A 20,924-nucleotide genomic window follows, 5' to 3' on the forward strand; every position below is an offset into this window, starting at 1 on the left:
TCTGAAGAAGTTCATCAAACAGAAACTACTCTTATCTGGCATTGTACCAAATGTCCCATGAGGATGGAAACAGTCATTTTGTGTGTGAGTTAGGAAACTGAAGTCAGTACACAAGACAAAAATAAGTTTCTTTGATTTAAAAACAGCTTTGCTGACCTTTGTGATGTAAGATAAGAGTCATTAAGAAGACAATCCATCAATCAGTCCTCCTCCAAGAGCTTAGAAAGGCACTTCACTCAGTCCCTCCCTTCATCAATGCAAAGTGATCCTGCTCAGGGGGAGGGGTCGTCTGGAGAGAGGATTGATGGATTGTCAGTCAGCTGCCCCCCCCTCATTAAGGAGGTTATTGTTCAGTTTTTAAAACTGATTTTAAAGGAATGCAGGGGCCATTCATGTTGAGTCAAATCCATGTATAAAAATTCCGTGTATAACAAGGCTGGACCTGTATAGTCAAAATTATTCTTAAAAACTTACTGTTTCTTTAAAAACTAAAATCACACTACAAGAGACATAGGCAGGAAGTGAGATGACTGAGGGAACAGCAGAGTCATTTTCCCATCTCACATACTCTCAAGGATATATACTCGGTGTGTGGGCAGAATTGCCTGCACTATTTAAAGTGTTGCTTTTTCTTTTTTTGGCTAAACACATATATTGTACTTTAATTCACACAAGTTAAGCACATGTAAGATGCAAGCTGATTGTATTAGTGTACTCTGGGTGAAGAATTCAAGTTTATTTCCCTTCAAGATTCTGATGAATACTCCCTCAGATATCTGAGCCCACTAATATTCTTAACACCATTCTCCTCCTCTACTTACAGGGGGCCTTATGTAGGAATTTGGCAATTGTGGGGAATACTGTACCTCCCTTGCTATTCAGAGTCAATACTTTGCATATAGGTTTTTCTCAGAAGAGCTCTGCACAATAGTCACTAAAGAACCAAGACAAAAACCTTTTTGGGCTTCTAGGAATTTTTTCTTCTGTTGGCTCCCCAAACCAACAGCCTCCAAGATACCTCTTCCTTAAAATCCCCAATAAGACAGCAAATCAAGCTTACCAAAAGCAGCCTGAGGAAGTCTATACTGGTTGAGTGGAAGTAGAAAATTTATTTACAGTATTTTTATCCCTTTTTTCTTTAAGGGACCCAAATTCTCCCTTAGATAATCCTTGAAGTTTCCACTCTTTCATTAGCAAGCACATCATAGCACTGTTCACCAGTTCTTACAAAATTAGTTATCAAAAACTACTACAACAAAGAAAACTCTGACAACTCAACAAAATGCTGATTCATTGTATTTTATTTATGGATTTTCTCTTTTCTTACAAAAAAGCCAGGCACAATTAATTTCTTCAAAATACCCCAAGTACATTGGAAAAAACTGATTACTATTCAAATTTCCCCTTTACACTTAAATTAAAAGGCTGTGTATAGAAGATTCCGATGAGGCAGTAGTGCATTTTTAGTAGGAATGAATTGCAAAATATATATTTTATACAGTAAATGTTAAATTTATAATCACCTACAAAACTTTGAATTGCACGATAAATTCACTTTACATTTGACAAGTCTCTGGAAAAGAGCTATAGCATTTAAGTAGTATTTGCCAAAGCTATTCTTTAGAGACACAAAGGAGGACTTTTTCCTATGAATAATTGCCTAAATAAAACTATATTTGGTAACTGGGATACATATATATTTTTTATTGGGAAAGGATCTCTCTATATGCTGTTCAAATAAATGCCCTGCATATATATATTTTAAAAAATCAGACAATATTTGGATACCACAAAATCATATCCTTTTTAATTAAGTACCAACACCACAGAAATCTGGAAGTGTTTTAAGCTGATTTGTATTTCCTTATTTTTCTACTGAATTATCAAAGGATGAAAAAGGCACATAAGTACATTCTTATGGACATCCTTGAAGAAAAGAGTCTGCTGTAAATAGCTTCAAGTGGTTAAAAGCCAAGATCCAGAACTGGGATTTAATTTGAACCAGTGTCCAAGATAGCATCAGTCTTCATTTTCCATAGAATTTCTTGTTCAGCAAGAATATGAGAAGGTTAACATTCACTTTAGCTCTATCAAACATTTTCATTACAGAGACACCCTCATACTGCATTTGAAGCAAATCCTACAATAATAAAGAAAAAGAGTGTTTAATTCAAATTATATTTCAATAATTTTAAAATATATTTCATTTAGGTTTCAATATAATTACACATACAGAAAACAAGTTAAAAATCTCCACTCACACCCCTACACCCAGAAAACCCCAAATAATATTTTTAAAGCACTGCTTGTACAGGCGGGTCCCCGGTATCCATGGATACTGTATCAGCAGATTTACTTATCTGCGGATTGGGTCTATGGGACCCCCCCCCCCAGTATGTGACCCCGTGGATGGACATGCACAACCTCTGCTGGGCTCAGAAGACCCTTTGGAGGATAGGGGAGCAGAGCTCCTCTCACCTCCACAGGGTGAGCTGGTGTTCTCTGGTATCCAAGATTTCAGTTGAATTTCAGTGTGGGGATGGGGGTTTCCAGAACCCCCACATATACCAGGGTATGCCTGTATTAAAATCCAATGTTCATTTGGAATCTAGAGAAAATGAAATAAAATCATGATACTATGTGTGTGTGCTTGTGGGTGGAAGAAATAAATAAGCCATCAAGAAGTATGCAGGAAAAATACGTATTAAACCACATTCAGGATTTTGCACAAAGCTAAATTCCTCATCACTCTTCCTGGTCTCCAACAGTGATAGAGCTCATTCAACCCAGCTGTGTATGATGAGGGGTGCAAACTTCCACCTTTTTTCCCAGGTTACATTTTTGAAATCAAGCTCCAGAGCAGTATTTGTCTGAGACAACAACAAAAAAAGAGTCCTGTGGGACCTTAAAAACCAAATATAAGTGACAGTTCATTTCTTTAGACACAACAGGTCCATAAAAGCTTTTGCAGAAATAATTGTTTTAGTCTTGAAAGTGCCACAGGACTCTCAAGTTTGCAGGTAGAGGGAAGAGGGTTGTAGTTTATGTTGTCCTTTCTCCAAGGAAGGCGAACATTATTCTTCCCCAGTTTTATCCTCACACCAGTTCTGTTAAGGTAAGCTAGGTTTGGAGATACTGATTGATCCAGTGTCACCCTGTAAACTTCATGGCTGAGTGAGGAACCAAATCCAAGTCTACCACCACATTAGCTCTCATCTCTCTCAATATGGGAATAAATACTTACATTATTTCAATAATTTCACCAGCACTATAGGTATGTGAAATGCTTTGAACCCTCTAAATGCAGAACAGCCTTTGTCAATTATTTTGTTTCAGTTTTGTTTCAGTTATTTTGTTTCAACTCTTTTGTTTCAGTTATAATGCTTTTATTCCACTGGCCATCTCTTCTCCTGTTACTAATATTTCAAGTTATTTATATATCTCGTACTTAGACTTCTTCCTGTAGTATTATGCTTTTGCTAGAGCAGTTGTAGGAAATAGAAGATGGTAGCTAGATGGCCCTGAATAGCCTTGCTCTGCAGGATGGTAGTTTTATTCCCAGGTTTTGCCTTCTATAATCTGGGAAAGATCTGTGCTCCAACACTGGAACTGCACAGTTTAAATAAGAAATCAAAGATAAAAGTATTCTCCAAATAGCAGGGCATTGTGGCGTGGTGGTGGAACATTATAAATATCTGACTTTTTTATTACATCAAATGAGTGACAAATTCTTATGCTAGATTTGGGGGACAGCATGTAAGCTATGCAAAAAAAAAACTTAGAAGTTCACAAGATAACACTAGCACTTGAAGTGGGTTATAGAGATTGTTAGCAGTGGTGTTACAGAGATAATGTAGCAGGTACCCATGATACTTGTGCAATCACGCTCTACATAGAATTCAGAATTGCAACTGATACTAAGACTGAGGGAAAGAGGGTAGACTGCCTCACAACATATGAGTAATAACCATGGCAAAGGTCTAAAGAACAATTATGGGCATTGCCAGTGATTGTTTGTTTTAAACAGTTTGTTTTAAACCTGTTTATGCGCGGATTTTACACGTGTGGACCTGGCCCAACACAGGTCCCCCGGACCCAGGTTGGGCCAGACATGACCCCACCTGAACACTCCGAAGGCAACTGTAGCTGTGCTCTGGTCGCCTCTGGGGGCTTTCTGAAGCCTGCAGTGGCAGCTTGTGTCTGCGTGCTGCCTCTGCAAGCTTCATAATGGTTGTTTCGGTTCAAAAAATGCTACGTCTGGTTTCCCAAAGTTCTGAGGCCTGGGGAAGATTCTGAGGGACATCGGAAGGGCTTAAGGGACCGAAGACCACGGATTTGATTATCCACAATTTTCTGTATCTAAGGGGGATCTGAGAACAGATCCCCCACGGATACCAAGGCCCACCTGTAGAGAAATAATCCAAAACCCCTTTTGGTGTTGTGCAAGTGTTTGAATTCTGACCATTATCTTTCTGCTGCACTCCTGCTCATACTAAAGTCTACACAGGCCTTTCTTTAATGAAACATAGTTCAAATAATTGAGATTTACCTGAAAATGGAGCTGCACCTTTTCCATCTCCACACCCAAGAATTTTGCTTTGATATCAAAGTCACCTACTTCTTGACCAGGTGTAATTTCAAACATAACATTCTTAAACCTTACAAGAAAAAGAAAATATTTTTATGGGTGAATGCCTGATGTTTAAAACACTGATCTGAAAACTACAAATAAAAATGAAATGAGAAAAAAAAAATCACAAACGATGCAGCTCTAAAATTCTATAACCATTAGAGTACAACTATTAAATATTTACAGGTAACTGACAGAACTAATGCACCAGACGCATCGAATGCAAAACCTACTGGTTAGGCTGAAGTTCATCAATTCCTAGAATAACCCCCTTTTCATGTAGCCTTGCAGCTGTATACTTCAGTGAAATATTCTTAAGTTTGTTTCCTTTCTCCTCCTCTTTTCCGTTTAATTTGATTGACCTCCGCGAATTTCTGTAAAAAGTAAGAGTTATAAATGTTAGTGCCATATAGGTAGCACAATTTTTCTTAAGAAAGGTGCTAAATCTTAGCTTCAGATTTAGAAGTGATACAATCAATATACTTCTCATATTCTACTTTAAAAAACAAACCAAACGGGCAAATGTAACCACACATTGCTAAATGATTCAATTCTGAAATAGTGTACTCATAAGCAGAAACAGAAACCAAGGACTAGAGCAGATATTTTATAGCACTGTGCCCCAACAGCTTTAATATGTAACTGCTGCTCCAGGGAAGAGCCAGAAACTACAGACTGTCCAGCTGCCCAGGTAAGAAGATGTCCCACCTTCCAGGACATCCAGCAATCAGAGGTGCAGCAAGGAGAAGGTTAGCACTATATGCTGTTACTGCATGTTTGGTAACAGTGGGGTAAATGCAATTCCACACAACCAGTTCCACTGGGTAAGCACCAACAGAGGAGATAATTTGTTTTACACATGAATGTATTAAGTGGAAAGATATACAAGTTGGTCCTAAAGCCCTGTATGAAGAAATCTGATCACTGGATAATATAAATATTTTAAACATTTTACCCCATTAAAGTGTAATATTTAGACCACTCAAATTCTGATTGGTTTGAAACAGTCTTGGTTTTTAGACAATTACATAACCCGATACAAGGAAGCTTTCCAGACATATTGGCAAAACTCTGAATTTCTTTTGAAAAAAAAGTATTTTACACTCACTTTCTTGTTAAATTATCTAAACAGGTTTTAATGTAAGTGTTGTAATAATTTATTTGATCTTCGTAGAAAGCTTTCTTCGAATTAAGTGCATTCAATGTTTGTTGAAGTTTCACCAACTCTGCTTTTCGATGGTGTCTGTATCTTCTTTGATTTCGGATATCCTAAAGAAAGTTTTTGAAAAAAGTGTTAATTAGATCTGATTTAAAGAGATCAGAGAAAGATAATCTTTCACATTCGCGTGTTATCTCCACAGAACAAGTCAAGTTTCTAATTTAAATTAATAGAGAAGCTGCTTAGACACTGCTTGAACACATTTTTAAAAACTGACAAACAGTTTGTTCTTGAGCAGTGCCACTGGCTAATGACTCCAGATGAACTATTCTGGAGCAGCTGAATATCACCCTTAAACTCACATTAAGTCTACATGTTCTTTAAGCCAACCTATTAAGTACTGACACAATTGTTTGATTTTTTTTGGTTACTGTCACCTGCCAGTAGCAAAGGTTATTGGAACTCATTGGCCAGTGGACACTCCCATGATCATATTCTACATGTTAGTAGTTCCTCATTTTGAAGCTACACAGGACTTAATTTGAATCAAGGATCAACCCACATCTGTTGGATAAACACCAAATGCTGGGACATACAAAGGAAACATACACAAAGTTCTCTTGCAAAGAAACATGTACACACACTCAAACACACAAATTCCTTTATCACTGAGTAACCACCATGCACTGAGGATTGGGAAAGTGCAAATTAGAGTATTTCCAAAAAAACTGGGGTATGCAAGACTTCCAGTTGAAGCTGGTAGGGCTACAGTAGAAGTCATGCTAAAGGACCAACATATACTGGAGCTGGCTACAAATTCTCTGCTCTTCTGCTTATATCTACCATTTATTATATGTAATTTAATTTTCTTTCAAATACACATCATAATGATTTTGAAAATTTTTTCTCTTTAACATGAATTTAAGAGATGAAGAGGCAGAAAAAGTTAAAGAAATGCAACTATTCCAGTAACCTTAGCAATTTCATTGATGATTTCTTGGTATTTGTTTTCAGATGAAACCAGCCCAGCCTGTTCCAGTGTCCTGAGGTTCCTCTGTATTTTCCTTTTCTTCTGTTCTAATGGGAGTTGGCCTTCTTCAAGAACAGATTGACTGTGTTTCATTTTCTCTGGAGTTTTAGAATCCAAGATTGCACGTTTTTCTATGACTTTGATGTGTTCAGCTTCCTATGAGAAAAGGCAGTTTATTAAATACAAACAACAATGTACATCAACTATATGACTCATGTGCTAATAATGTTTCCATAAACAGTAGGTCCCTGCTTTATGATGGGTTCACAATGTGATCATTCATGATGGACTGTCCAAGGCAAAACAAAGTTAACTATAGGACAGTTATTTACTGTGTGATGAGCTTATGATTTCTGCCAACAGACTCCCATGGGTGATAGATAAGCCACTCAGCATATTTGGTAGTGTCTCAGTGTATTTAAATATCACAGCTGTGTGTTTGAGGGAAGCAGCTTACGAAGGCAGATGCAAAGATAAGGCTTTTAAGTAGCGTTTCCGTTTGTTAATGTCATGGTTGTGCATGAGTTGTGGGAAAGAGGCAAAGCAAAGGAAAATGCAAACCTTTTAAAAGTGTCCCTTAGCTCCTAAGCAGCATGTTTAACATAACCATGGCCTCTAAAGAGCACAGCAGGCACCTATCAAATCACTTTTTAGAGAGGAAAATAGTTTAGTTCCATGGCAGAATTTGAGGCCTTAGAATTAATAGGAAAAGATGTGTTATTGGGTTCACACGACAATATTTTCACAATACAATTGTGTCTCCAAAAAGGATTCCCATCATAAAGAGGGGGTCCACCCTAGATTGAAAAGTAAAAGCCACTGTGTACAGACCACTGCTTACGATTGCACACAAGAGGGTTTATTGCATTTGGTAGGAGTGAACATGAAGGACCATCTAGTCTAAAGGTAGCCAACCTTTTGACAAGCACACTAAAAGTCAACCCAGAAGAATGATGAAGAATGCAGAAACAATAGCTCAGCATGAGCACTGTAGGACTTACAAGTCCTCACCATGCTGCAACTATGTGAACCCATTTGCATTACTTCTGTCTCTATGTGCCAAAATTCCATGCTGACCACTCCACTTGTAGTGTACATGCTCACATTTCATTAGCTTAACCTGTTATACCCACAACTTCCCTAACAGATGCCTCTGCAATCCTGCTGTGAAAACCTGGAAAGGAAGAAATTGTATAACCTCCCTGGGTAAATTATTTCATAATTAAAATGCAAAGGAAAGCATAAACAACTGTTATCTTCCCAGGAGCATCTTTAAACATAGGAAAATGTCTTCCCTTTGCTATCTTTTCTTTGTTAAACATGTCCCTAGTTCCTTCAGCCTTTATTACTTTATTGCTTTTGTTTACTAGAAAGCATAGAAGCTTCTAGATCAGAGATTTCCAAAACTATGGGTCAGGAACCACCAGTGGGACATGGGCCGATTTTTGGTGGGTTGCAAAAAGTTTCTGAAATATTAAAAACAAAAAACTTTGCAAGTACCCTTTCCCTGTTTGCAGAAGAAAATTATAGCAGGGGGCAATCTGGATATAAAGAGTGTTCTCATGGCTGGAATGCTATGTTGTGGTACAAGGTAATCTTCATACCCCAAAATTAAAATGTCACATTTTCTGATTTTCTCTAATAATTGGCATGCTGTAGTAGATCACGTGTGAACCCAGTTTCAGCCTTTTGTCTGGTCTGGGAGTCCCTAACTGGGCATCTTGCTCTCTAGTTTAGCCTTCCGGGTAACCTGGAATGACTGTGAAGGTTTGGGGGATCAGTCTCCAAACTCCATTTCTAAGGAGAGTCTAGCAAATGTCTGCACACATATACTACAGGTCCAGCCTATTTATACACAGATTTTTTTACACAGATTTGACTCAACACGAATGGCCCCTGCAAATGAGAAGGAATGTGCTGATCCCTGGAGTAGGGGAAAAATGCATCCCTTTAAAATCAGTTTAAAAAACTGAACAGTCCTGTAACAATAGCCTCCTTAATGAGAGAGAGGGGGCAACTGGCTGACAATCCATCAATCCTTCTCTCTCCAGGCGACCCCTCCCTTCCTCCTGAACACCTGAAAGAAAGGTGATCATTTTGCATTGGTGAAGGGAGGGGCTGAGTGAAGTGCCTTTGTAAGCTCTTGAAGGACGACTGATTGATGGATTGTCTTCTTAATGACTTTTACCTTACATCACAAGGGTCAGCAAGGCTGTTTTTAAATCACTGGAGCAAAGAAACTTTGTTTTTAAAATTGATTTGCTATAGTGCATTTTTTTGCCATTCAGGTGTGTGCTTGGAACAGAACCCACGTGAATAATTAGTCTCAACCTGTATATGTAAGGTCACTAGCAACCTCAGGAGCACAGGACCCTGATTATTATTTTCATAATTAATTAATATTATTTCTTTCTAGATCTCTTTTTCTCTAGTAAAGCTATGTGGGTTGAAACAGATTGTTGTTTTAAAAAGTGGGTCCCAGAGCTAAGGAGTTTGGAACCATTGTTCTAGATGCTTCTATGTTCAGATTTTTTTCCCCACTTGCAGAGTATTCAAAAAATTATTCTCAGGCAAAACTGTAAATTTATGTATATTTACTTTTTACAAAGATTCTTGAACATCTTGAAAACACACAGCATGAAAAGCACGCAAAACATTTTAAAATATCCCACACCATTTCTGAAAATTGCTGCTTGTTTATACACATAAGTAAATAAATTCAGAAAGTCTGAAGTGTCATGTTTCAATCATGTACAAAGCTCATAAAAAGTACTGTATTATCTGGAACACTTAAAGAAGCATCAATATAGGATTTTCCATAAAATAGACAATATGTAAGAAGTATTTGCAATTAAGTGGTGCTCTGAAAGTAAGTTTTGGCATAAAGCAATGAAAAAATGTTTAGTTCCAAATGTTTTAAAAATTGATTTACAACAGCTATGTTTGCAAACTGTCTTGTTTAAAAAGAGAATGTTAAAAACAGCCAGTATGGCATAGTGGTTAGAGTTAGAGTTGGCGAGACTCCAGTTCAAACCTCAATCTAATGTCTCACAGTGCTGTTGTGTGGATAAAAAGGGGCTGGAGGACAAAAGAATCACCATGAATGCTGGCCCAACTTCCTTGGTATACAAGGTGGTATACAAATATAAATATTATTCCATTACATTTATTCACTGAAAATGAGATTACCAACTTTCTTAAGCGTAAACTTGTTCTTCGTAATGCCGTCTTCTGATTAAAAAAAAAGTAATGGAGTGTCTTAGAAAACAATTCTATTTGTTCTGACACGGTTACCAATGATATAACTAAAGTTATTTAACCAACTCATCCTGGTGTTCTGGAGACTTTAGCTGCTTGATCCATCTGGAGGACGGCCAAGCACACTCGGCCAAGAACACCAAGGGCAGCGCAGGGAGGAACACCCCCAACAGAGTCTCTGCAGCTGCATCATGCCCACTGATGGAGACCCAAGGGCCGGTGGAGGAGGTTTCAGAGTAGGATAATTCCTTCCCCGCCTAAACTTTTGAGGCCCTAAAGACCTTGAGTTGCCCCTAATAGGCAACCTCCCCTACTGGGGACTAGGAGGGAAACAAGAAGAGAAAAGACAGGAGTGGCCTCTCCTCCTATGAGGCACCCTACCCAGATAGAAAAGGGTTAGTTACCTGAAGTTCAGATGCTGGTGTTTCCAAGATTTTTGAAAGGGTCTCTCCTGGCTGAGCTCTTATCACGTCAACAATAAGCCTTTTTGTCCTTACATCAAGAAATAAATGACAACTCAGAAACTGTTTAATAGTAAAGGACATTTTAGAATCTAAACAGTATAAACAAGGAAATGCAAACAAAAAAGTAATCCAGTTTTCCTAAAGGGCTTGTTGTGCTTCACAGCTGTGTAGTGTTGAGCGTCAAGGCCTGCATAAACAATGTCATCTTAGAAAACCCATTGCCAACATAAGGGGATTCGGTTTACACTGGGCATTATAAGTTATTAATAGGATTATTTTATTGCTTTCTCTGCTATTTTATGAATTGCAGTAAAGATTTTTTTTAATGGTGCCATCTGTTTATTGGTGAATTTACCTTGAGCAAGCTAAATGAAAATGTTTTCATTACATTTGAAAATGTTTTCATTACAAGGTGGTCCAAATAAAAACAATACACCAGTCACTTGCCTTGAAGAATGGAAGGGGGGTAAAGAAGTAGGTACATGGGTAGCCAGGGCTATCAAAGCATTTTGGACCTCTACTAAACTTTAATCACTTTTTAATATATAAGCTTCTGTGAATACCAGAAGTTTTCAAAAAAGCAAGTGAGGCACAAACTGAGCTATTCTGCTTTTAACTAGAAATCGCAGCACAGAATAAAAGTACAAGCCTACTTTGGCCACTTACTCAGAGTACATATACGTATTTTTAAAAAAATTCTCAACCACAATTTGTTATTTCCTTCTTACACTGTTAAACCCAAAATAGATGTGGCCCCCAGTTTCCTGAAAAGTGTAATCTACGTATATCCTACTGTTCATTTTCTTTTTCATAAAACCTTATCCTAGAACAACTACTGTGTTTTTCTGCAGCTGTCTAAAACTGCATCCTGTTGCAAAATGCATCTGGACACTGTCACAAAAAGAAACACTGCATTTTGATATAGCAATCCAATGTGATCACCAACAAAAATAAGGTGCAGAAATGGTGTTAGTATATAACAGGGTTCTCAGAAAAGGCCATTTGCCTAGTATTTAACAACCTAGTATTTAACAACAAAGAGTGAAAATAAAAAAAAAATGCATGTGCATATATAGCTAAGTGGAAGTGCCTCTTATTTGTTTAAACAACCGGCGGAGGTGAGATGCACAACCCTAATTGGGAAAAATTCATAGGGAGAATGAAGTTTGATCACTGTTTTGAAGCCAAAAATTGCTCTCATGAAGTGATAATTTGTGGGCAATATCATTTCTATTGTTGGGCCAATGTTTTTGTTTTCCACTTAAAGCAGCACACAGGGGGAGAAAGAACCTCCCCTTCCCCATGCACCTCAGTTCTGATCAAGGCCATTCCTCCATATGGGAGTTTTTAAATAAGAGGTGCTTCTAGTAGGAAACACCCCTGTAAAGCATGAGTTTACACATATGCCTAGTTTGGCTCAAAATCCACTGTGCTAAGCACAGTTTCACATAATTTCCATCAGTGTCAGTATATACGTCAGCACTTATAGGAATGGAATCTTAATTTCTAATTTCTGTTCGGATTCACTAAAAAATGTTGTAGATATTTTAAACCCACCCAGGAAACATACTGAGAAATACAAAATCTCTCTTAACACGCACTGTGAGTGTATATCACATCTCAAGTTCATGTTTAATAAAATGTTTTTCTGTGGAAAAAGTTGAAAAACAGTGAAAATCAGTAAAAGTTAGCTGAGTCTTGCTAATGCTACATACTTAATCATTAGGCCTTTGATATCCTGTTCTTCACCTTCTCGTAAATCATATTTCCTGGTCAGCGAAAGAGATATTTCTGTCTTTACAAGCTGATTTAAAGTGCTTTCCTTGTTAGGGTCATTGGGATCAATAGCTCCTTCTCCTGCATAGGGAAACAAATATATTTGTAAAAAAAGAAAAGATTAATGTTAGAAACAAAAATGGACTAAACAGTCATTACAATAATTCTGCTGTTAATTTTTTCCCAAAATAATCTAAATTCAGCAGCTTTATATAAGAAGCAGATATGCCTGCAGTGGCATAATTTGCATAGTTTATTCTAATTCTAGAAGCAGGTGAATGGGGAGGAGAAAAGAGGTGTGCAGAGCACTGAAGTCCTATAGTTCTACCCTGTCTTTAAGAAATCTTCAGCCACACCTTTGTCTTCTGCAATTTAGCAGGCAGTGCCCAAATATGTTGAGATAATTTTGCAGCAAAAGACAGTTGATAACTTTAATTCTGCTTGTTGAAGGTTACACTGGATCAGTGATTTTCCAACCTTTTTCATCTTGCGGTACACTGGCCAGGCACTAAAAATGTCAAGGCACACCATCAGCTTTTTGACAATTGACAAGGCACATTGTGCTTTCAATGGGGGCTCACATCCCCCAATGTTCCTATTGATAAATGAGGACCCAAATTCCAAATTCTCCCAAATTCCTGCAGCACACCTAGGGACCATTCACAGCACAGTGGTTGAAAATGGCTGCACTACCAACTTAGAGAAGATGAATTTGAGGGAATTTTATTCAATGGATAAAATCAATTTACACAACACAAACTGTGCAGGTAGTGGTAAATGGAGAACTATCAACAGTGTTTGAGATCCAAAAGGGAACACGACAAGGATGTCCACTGTCACCACTTTTATTTATACTTTCCTTAGAAGTGTTGTGTAGAGATATCAGACAAGATGAAAGAAGGCGCAAAGATTAAAAATGAATACTTCAAATTAAAAGCGTTTGCAGATGATATGGTTTTGATCTTAGAAAGACCTTTAAAAGACATCGAGTTGTTGATGGTTAAGTTGAAGAAATTTGAATTATTAGCAGGATTTAAGATAAATAAACAGAAAACTAAAATTTTATCCAGAAATATGAACATACAAGACCAATCAAAGTTGATGAATAAAACCAGGTTCAAAGTGGAAAAACGTATTTAGGTATTGTTTTGACAAATATGAATTGTATGTTATTTCAAAATAATTATGTTAAAGTTTGAAATCAAAAAAGATTTTGCAAGATGGGAAAGGTTGAAATTATCTTTTTTGGGAATGATATCCGTAATCAAAATGAATGTATTACCAAAAATGCTTTTTCTTTTCCTGAACATACCAGTATTACTCTCTGATAAACCTTTTAAAGAATGGCCGAAAGATGTGACAGCATTTATATGGCAAGGAAAAAATCCGAGAGTGAAATTTAAGATTGTGCAGGATGCAAAAGAAAGAGGAGGTTAAGGACTGCCAGACCTGAAGACTTATTATGCATCATGTTGTTTTCTGTGGCTTAAAGGATGGCTATTGCTGCAAAATAAAAAATTGTTGAAGTTAAAAGGATATGATTTAAGATTTGGTTGGCACGGATATCTTTCGTATGATAAGTTGAAAGTGAATATGGAATTTAAGAATCCTTATGTTAGAAATGCACTGTGGAAGATATGGAATTGTTATATAAAGAGGTTTTATAATAAAATCCTACTCTCAACCACAAGAAGCACATTTTGGTTTGGGAATAGCACAAAGAGACAAATGGTTATTGTAAAAGAATATATTGAATTTTAACCAAGGTCAATGTATGTTGAAGTCTAGAGAAGAATTGATTGCAGAGGGTTTTGACTGCCAATGGTTTGTGTATTTACAACTATTAGAAAGATTTAAAACTGATAAAAAAATTATATGGCTTTGAAGAGGGAGAGTCGGTATTGGAGAAACAACTAAGATCAGATAGGCAAGTAATATCTAAAATATATAAATTGCTTTTGAAATTTTAAACAGAAGATGAACAGGTCAAAGAATGCATGATCCAGTGGGCGAAAAATGTGGGCCATGAACTCTCAATGGACAGATGGGAGAAACTATGGATAAAACAGATAAAATTTACTCTGAATGTTAACATTGAGGAAAACATATATAAAGATGATTTATCGATGGTACGTGACAGCAAGTAAACTAGCCAAAATGTATGAAAGTATGTCCAATAGTTGTTGGAAATGTAAGAAACAAGAGGGAACCTTTTACCACATGTGGTAGACGTGTTCAAAAGTAAAAGAATATTGGTTACAAATTAATGCACAGATACAGCTGATCTTAAAAACAAATGTACAGTTGAAGCCAGAAGTATTTTTATTAGGTATGACAGATGAATAGGTGGAAAGAAAAAGTGAAGTTTTATTTTTGTACATGATAAGCGCTGCCAGAATACTCTATGCTCGATATTGGAAGACTATAAACATACCCTCGATAGAAGAATGGTGGACAAAACTTATGAACTTTGCAGAGATAGATAAACTCACAACTTTACTTAAAGAGAACAAAAAACTTCTTGAAAAATTGGAAACCAATTATTGACTTTTTGAAACATTGAAAATAGTAATTTATGTATTATGGATTTGAAGATTAGTTTTAAAGGATTAGATAATAATATAGACTAACATATGTTAATGTTTAGACTTTATATATAAAAAATATAAGTAGTTAGAATTTTTGGGCTTCGCTCTTGCTACACCATTAGAATGTATATAGTTTTTACTTTTTTAAAATGTTTATTATAGTTTATTATAGTTGTTCTCTTTTCAGTGTAAATGTGTCATGTTCGACAAACTAGATAAAAAAAGAGAATTGAAAATGGCTGCACTAGATGCTAATTTCGGGGTTCACATAGCTGATTTTTCTCTGTAAACTGCTTTGTGAACCTGTTTTGTTAAAAAGCAGTATATAAATAATAATAAGATTATTATTAATGAATCAGAACCTTTATTGGCATAAAGAGAAACATCACAGAACACAATGTAACAGTTGAGTCCTAACTAACTAATTCCATCATGTCTCATACTACACTTCTTTACATTGCATTAAATCCATTTTTGCCCAGCCCACAGGTGTACACATTTGGTCCCTGTTGCATATATGCAGCGTTGGACAGAAATGGCTTTTAAAAAGTTGCAACTTTCTCTTGGTTAATATCAAGTATAGAAATAAAAACAGGTCCAGAAAATACCACAGACGTTCAGAAAATGCAAAAGAATAATCGTGTGGACAGTCGCAATGCATTTATACTTAAAGTCAGTAAACCAATTTGGATTTAAAAATAAACCAACCATGAAGACGTGCATCAAACCAAGTAACCCACTAGATCAATGCCTATGTATCTCTTTTAAGCCCCTGTATGCATTAGGTGCAGTATTTCAACTAAAACTAAAACTACTTTGTCTTGGCGGCTTACCAAGGAAAGTCTCCACATCAGGAACTTCCCCCAGTCCTTGCAGAATTTCATTCAAAGTGTCATTGGGATCAGGCGCAATGGCATCTTGATGCTCTATCAATAGCTGGAAAAAATAAATCTTGTTTAAAACCAGACATATTACCAGATGCTAATATTTACTCATACATGTTTCATGATAGAAATGCACTTGTAAAATACAAAACAAGATACTTGAATAAGGACAGCAGAAGATACTGTGGAAAAAAAAATCAACATGTTGTTCAACCTGAAGAACAATGTAACATTCATTACTATCACAGCAGTGGAAAAAAAAATTAACTCTATTTCACATGTACAAATTTGGGCCAAACAGCAATCTCCTACACCACATTGACTTGATAATGAACTGTGTATTCTCATCAATCCCTAGATATACATTTTACACACGCATAGGAAATGATAGATAAGAGTTTACCCAAGAGAAGGTACAGAATGCATGATCCTGCAATCTGCTCCTGGTCTCTTAAATATAGTTAAGGGACATGCAGTGTTACACTGGGCCTCTAAAGTATGCTTTTCTAAACAAAGCAAAAACAGAAAACCAAATCACAAAACCAATTACTTAAAAAACCAAATCACAAAACAGGGAAGACAGGAGGTTGGGGCTCAGGGATTTCATGGAGGCCCCCTAGTTTTTCTCCTGTAATCTGAACACTGATTCTACATTGTGTTTGTAACAGTTCTGTTTGGCAAGCAACCATCTGCTTCTCATCCTGGAATCAAGATGATTGTCCACCAAAAAGGAATCAACCTCTTGAGCAATCCTTCAAAATAGTAGTGCAAATTTCAGATCAATGGGCAAACCTTACAAGCTCCAAAAAAAGATTCAAAATTGGTTAGACAAGGCAAATATAATTGAATATTCTGTTACTAACAAAGTAAAAGGCAGTGAACTCAATTCAGTGCTTTCAGAAGAAGGTTAACACAACACAATGTTAGCGTTACATTATCACCCATGTTCTTTACACAAAACTCAGTATTATTGTCCTAGGAAATGCATCTGAACTTACAAATAATCACAGCAGCTGTGTTTCTTCAGTTAAGGAATGGTTCTACAAGGTCATAAAAACCATGTTTGAAATATAGGTTGGTTCACTGATAAGGGTGAACAGTATGACCAGACCAACAAACTTCCTGCAAGTAGAGTTCCTTTTCTCACAAATCAAATTACCTAGAATAAGATAGGAAACCTACTAGCTATCTGACAGTTCAAAATTTGCTTTTTCTAAGAGCTGACACTGCAAACTGCTACTATTTTAAAGGTAATACCTAACAGGTACTCCTTCCATGGTAGCTATTAGTCAGAAACGTTGTTTTGTTTAGAAATTTAACAATAAAAACATGTATTGTTAACTGCCAGCAATATCCTGCTTTCAAGGACAGCATTGCATAGTCCTTATACAAAGGCACAGGGCTAGACATTAAAAATATAGAAAACAACTCAATGCAGGAAACATTTCATTCTCCTAGGGTCTCCATATTTAGGCTGTATCATTTCAAAAGCACAGTTGTCAAGAGCAACAGCAGAACTGGAGCTAACATTTTGATTGGATTTTCTCAGATTTAACAAAAGATTTTGAGTGGTTGTGTCATAGAGGTATTTTTTTTCCAGTGAACAGGTTTACAGCCTAAGTCTTACTGAACACAGTGGGCTTACTTCTGAGTAAAATAAGTAACACTGTTTTCAAACACCGCTTAGTCATAATGATTGCCAACCGACTTGGCTGCTCACAGTATTCATAATTAGATTAACGAGTAATCATGGCATATTTATATTCTTATTCTGAGGCATCTGAGGCTTCCTTGGGCCTCCTAAAAATGTCACTTCTGTTTTTTTTTAAAAAACGGAATTTTTTTTGCTGTAAGGCTCAGTCTGAGCCTGGCAGAGGCCATGATGGATGTGTTCAGCCTCTGCTGGGCTCGGTCAACCCTCTGGAGGCAAGGGGAGCAAAGCACCCCTAGCCTCTGCAGGGGGCACATGCAGGGGGGCCCCATGGACCTGACCTGAAGATAAGTGAATCTTTGGATATAGGGGCTTCCCTGTACTGGCATTTCCTGGGGAGAAGAAATGACAGTTAAACCACTACAAGTCTGCTGCGCTAATAAAACCATGCTTCATCCAAAGAACTCCTTCCCACAGCAGAAGCAACTTTTTGGCAGTAGGGAACTTCTGCCTGTAACCCACTTTGCTTATCCTAGTGCAACTTCACTCATGTGTAAAGTTGCATAGCTACCCATTATACTTTCCTCTTGTGCAACAGTTCTATGGAGATTATTAAACACATGATTATAAATAAATTCCTGAAGAAAATGAGAAACAGTTGTGTAGGATATTATAAATCTGGCATCACTTAACTTTCAGAGGGTTTTACTTTACAGTCTAAGCACATTAACATGTTAAATTCCTTCAAAAAGCAACAGAGAATTTTTTAAAAAAATTTTTTTAACATTCATGCTGAAGTTGCAGTTTGAGCCATATATATTTTAATCTATATTTGATGTACACAGATTGAAGAATAGAATATCTACTACATAGTTACACTGTTTACAAGTTAGTCATGACATCTGAAGTAAATACAAGTTATTTGGTACTTTGAAATAAAATCAAGTTAAGGCAAATGCTAAAGATTTTTTGGAGATGGCAATTCTGGGAGAAACACAATGTATCTCCGTTGAAAGGACCATATGGTTCACATCTCTGTCAGGATGATGTGAGTCACGTTTTTTTTAAAAAGTGCTTTTCTTGTAATTCATCTGTTCCTTATCCAACACAAACAACTCACAGGACACCAATATTATCCTAAATCACCCGTTTCCATGATGTAATAGCACTTCCAAGATACAGAAGGATTTGCGAGATCTGCCATTCATTTTTCTCAGAGAAAATGTCACTTTTCACATCAAGGCAATGAGAACATTATACATTCAAAGTCAAAAAAAATAATTAACGTAAGAAAAGGAGAATTCTTATAACCTCTTCAAAGGGCACCAAAAACGGAGAGGGATGAGAATTAGGAAAAAATGTATAAGTATTTTTACATTAGTATTAGTATCCACAGTATACAAAAATTGGGTCTTCCCTGATACTGGAGGAATTTTTTTTTAAATATACTAGACTATTTTCTTTTAATACTGATTGATAGTGAGCCTGTAGTTTCTATTCTTCCCCAATATTAAACACATTTACTTCAAACACTAAACACTAAATTACTCCAATAGTAAACACATTTACCGCCCCACTCATTGCAGAAGAAACTTACTTCCAATTAGATGTGCTTAGAATTCAGGCGTTCATAAAACAGGCAAACATTTTTAAGGGAAAGTTAGCTTATTTCCAACTTCCTATTCTCTCCCCATTCTTCACCAAAAATAAAACCCAGATTTAGTAGTTGCTATTTCAAGGCTTTTAGCATCCCCTTTACATGGACTTACTGAGTGAGTGTTGATAATTTCTTCAATAGAGATATATATAACTGGTTTGCTAAGAGTCACCATATCAGAGTATTCATCTATATTGAATTTTTCTTCAGGTTCAGGAACACCACAGGCTGCCTGAAAAAAATTCCTAAAATCGGACAAAAATTTTATAAGACAAAACCTAAACAATACAAATACCTTAATCAAAAATTAAGTACAGTTGTGTATCACTTAGCAATTGGGATGCGGACCAGCACCCCTGTCATCAAGCAAGGCTTGACGCTATACAAAGCCTCCGAATACAAGGGAAAGCTGTGCGCCTCCAGAGGTTTTTCTGTCATGCATTTGCGTGCTGCCTCTGCAAGACTCAGAAAAGCCTATAGAGGCTAGAGGAGCAGAGCTCCCCTAAGCTTCAGTGGCTTGGAGAGAGGTGTGCAGGGACCAGCAGCGGCTGCGGTGCAACTGCGGCCCGTTAACTAGTCAAACGACCAGGTTCAGGCCATATCCTATCCAACTTTCCAGTACTGATGCAGCTGTACCAATGGGGTATGCGCTGCATCCTGTGGTGGAGAGTAGTCACAGAGGCCTCCTCAAGGCAAGGGAACATTTGTTCATTTAACTCGGGGCTGCATCAGCATTGGAAAGTTGTATAGGACTGGGCCATCAGTGTCAGTGTGCAGCATTGTTGAGCAGCTATCAAGGGCTCAGGGCCCTCAGAAGAATCAGCTCTCACTGTCCACAATGCTGGTGGGCGAGCTCTTCCATCTAATCCACCAAAGGTAAATCCTTGAACCTTACAGGAAGCTGACACTCAAGGTAGGAGAAATCCCCTCCACCCTTGACTAAGTCCTGACAATGACCTTAATACTAAGCTTGGAAACTATTATCCAGATGTATGCATATGAACCCACTGTACCCTGTATGTTTCCAAAGGTGGAAAAAAGCATGTACTGAACAACACAGTTCTGCACATGTAATTTCTTACCTTATCCTATAAGAATTCCTTTGTCTTCCCACTTACAAGTACATGCACTATAGGGAAATGCCCCCACAGGTGCAGTCATGTATACATAAACTTATTATTTCCATGGTTTTATAGCATGGAGTGCAATCCAAATTAACTGAAATCCAGAATGACAACAGCACATACCACTGAAAAATACCTATCCCCAAAATAATATTCAAAGCATACATTCATATTTGTTCAACTGATCAAATCTAATCATCAAGGTGTAGGGCTGTGTGGGCTTGCATCACATGAATCATGTCACTAATTGGAACATTAAGCAGGAAATGGAGCTGCACAAAACATGTTTTGCTTATCTTTTTGTTTTCTAAAGTATATCTTCCCAAAGGAAAACAAATTCAGCTGTACCAACCTACAAGAAATCTATAAATCCAAGGTGATTTTCATCCATGTTGCCCACTACAACTTACTGTGCAACACTTATTTGCTTTAGTACATACCTGAATTTTTCATATGTCTGAGAAAGATAACTGTTCATTGATGAAAGATGTGCATTTTCCCCTTCAAAGAGATTGTTTGAGGCAGCATGCTGAAGGACTTTGGCCACACAACCCAAATTCCTCCTCTGATCAGAGTGGATTTGCCCACCTGCTGTCATGTCAATGATGTCAAAACCATCAGGTGCAACAATGGCTGGGTTCATGTATCGATAGTACAGAAGGTTTCCAATAATCTATGGAAGAAACACATTTTTAGATTTTTC

At 37.1% G+C, this 20,924-nt stretch overlaps 1 protein-coding gene across 2 annotated transcripts in view; it reads right to left on the reverse strand.

Annotated features, from left to right (window-relative positions):
• Positions 1-1,316: 1,316 nt before the first annotated feature.
• Positions 1,317-20,924, reverse strand: part of IQGAP2 (IQ motif containing GTPase activating protein 2) — an 82,088-nt gene continuing 62,480 nt past the window's right edge. For both annotated transcript variants that reach the window (XM_066613459.1, XM_066613458.1), the window contains 10 exons: positions 20,662-20,894; positions 19,210-19,342; positions 15,739-15,841; positions 12,257-12,398; positions 10,482-10,569; positions 6,763-6,975; positions 5,739-5,899; positions 4,864-5,004; positions 4,550-4,658; positions 1,317-2,140 (listed from right to left, as the gene is read on the reverse strand). In XM_066613459.1, the coding sequence (XP_066469556.1) occupies positions 2,027-2,140; positions 4,550-4,658; positions 4,864-5,004; positions 5,739-5,899; positions 6,763-6,975; positions 10,482-10,569; positions 12,257-12,398; positions 15,739-15,841; positions 19,210-19,342; positions 20,662-20,894 (1,437 nt within the window). In that variant the 3' untranslated portion in view covers positions 1,317-2,026. The remainder of the gene's footprint in view (positions 2,141-4,549; positions 4,659-4,863; positions 5,005-5,738; positions 5,900-6,762; positions 6,976-10,481; positions 10,570-12,256; positions 12,399-15,738; positions 15,842-19,209; positions 19,343-20,661; positions 20,895-20,924) is intronic.

This window comes from Tiliqua scincoides, chromosome 2 (genome assembly GCF_035046505.1).
Source record: "Tiliqua scincoides isolate rTilSci1 chromosome 2, rTilSci1.hap2, whole genome shotgun sequence".
NCBI classification, from domain to species: domain Eukaryota; kingdom Metazoa; phylum Chordata; class Lepidosauria; order Squamata; family Scincidae; genus Tiliqua; species Tiliqua scincoides.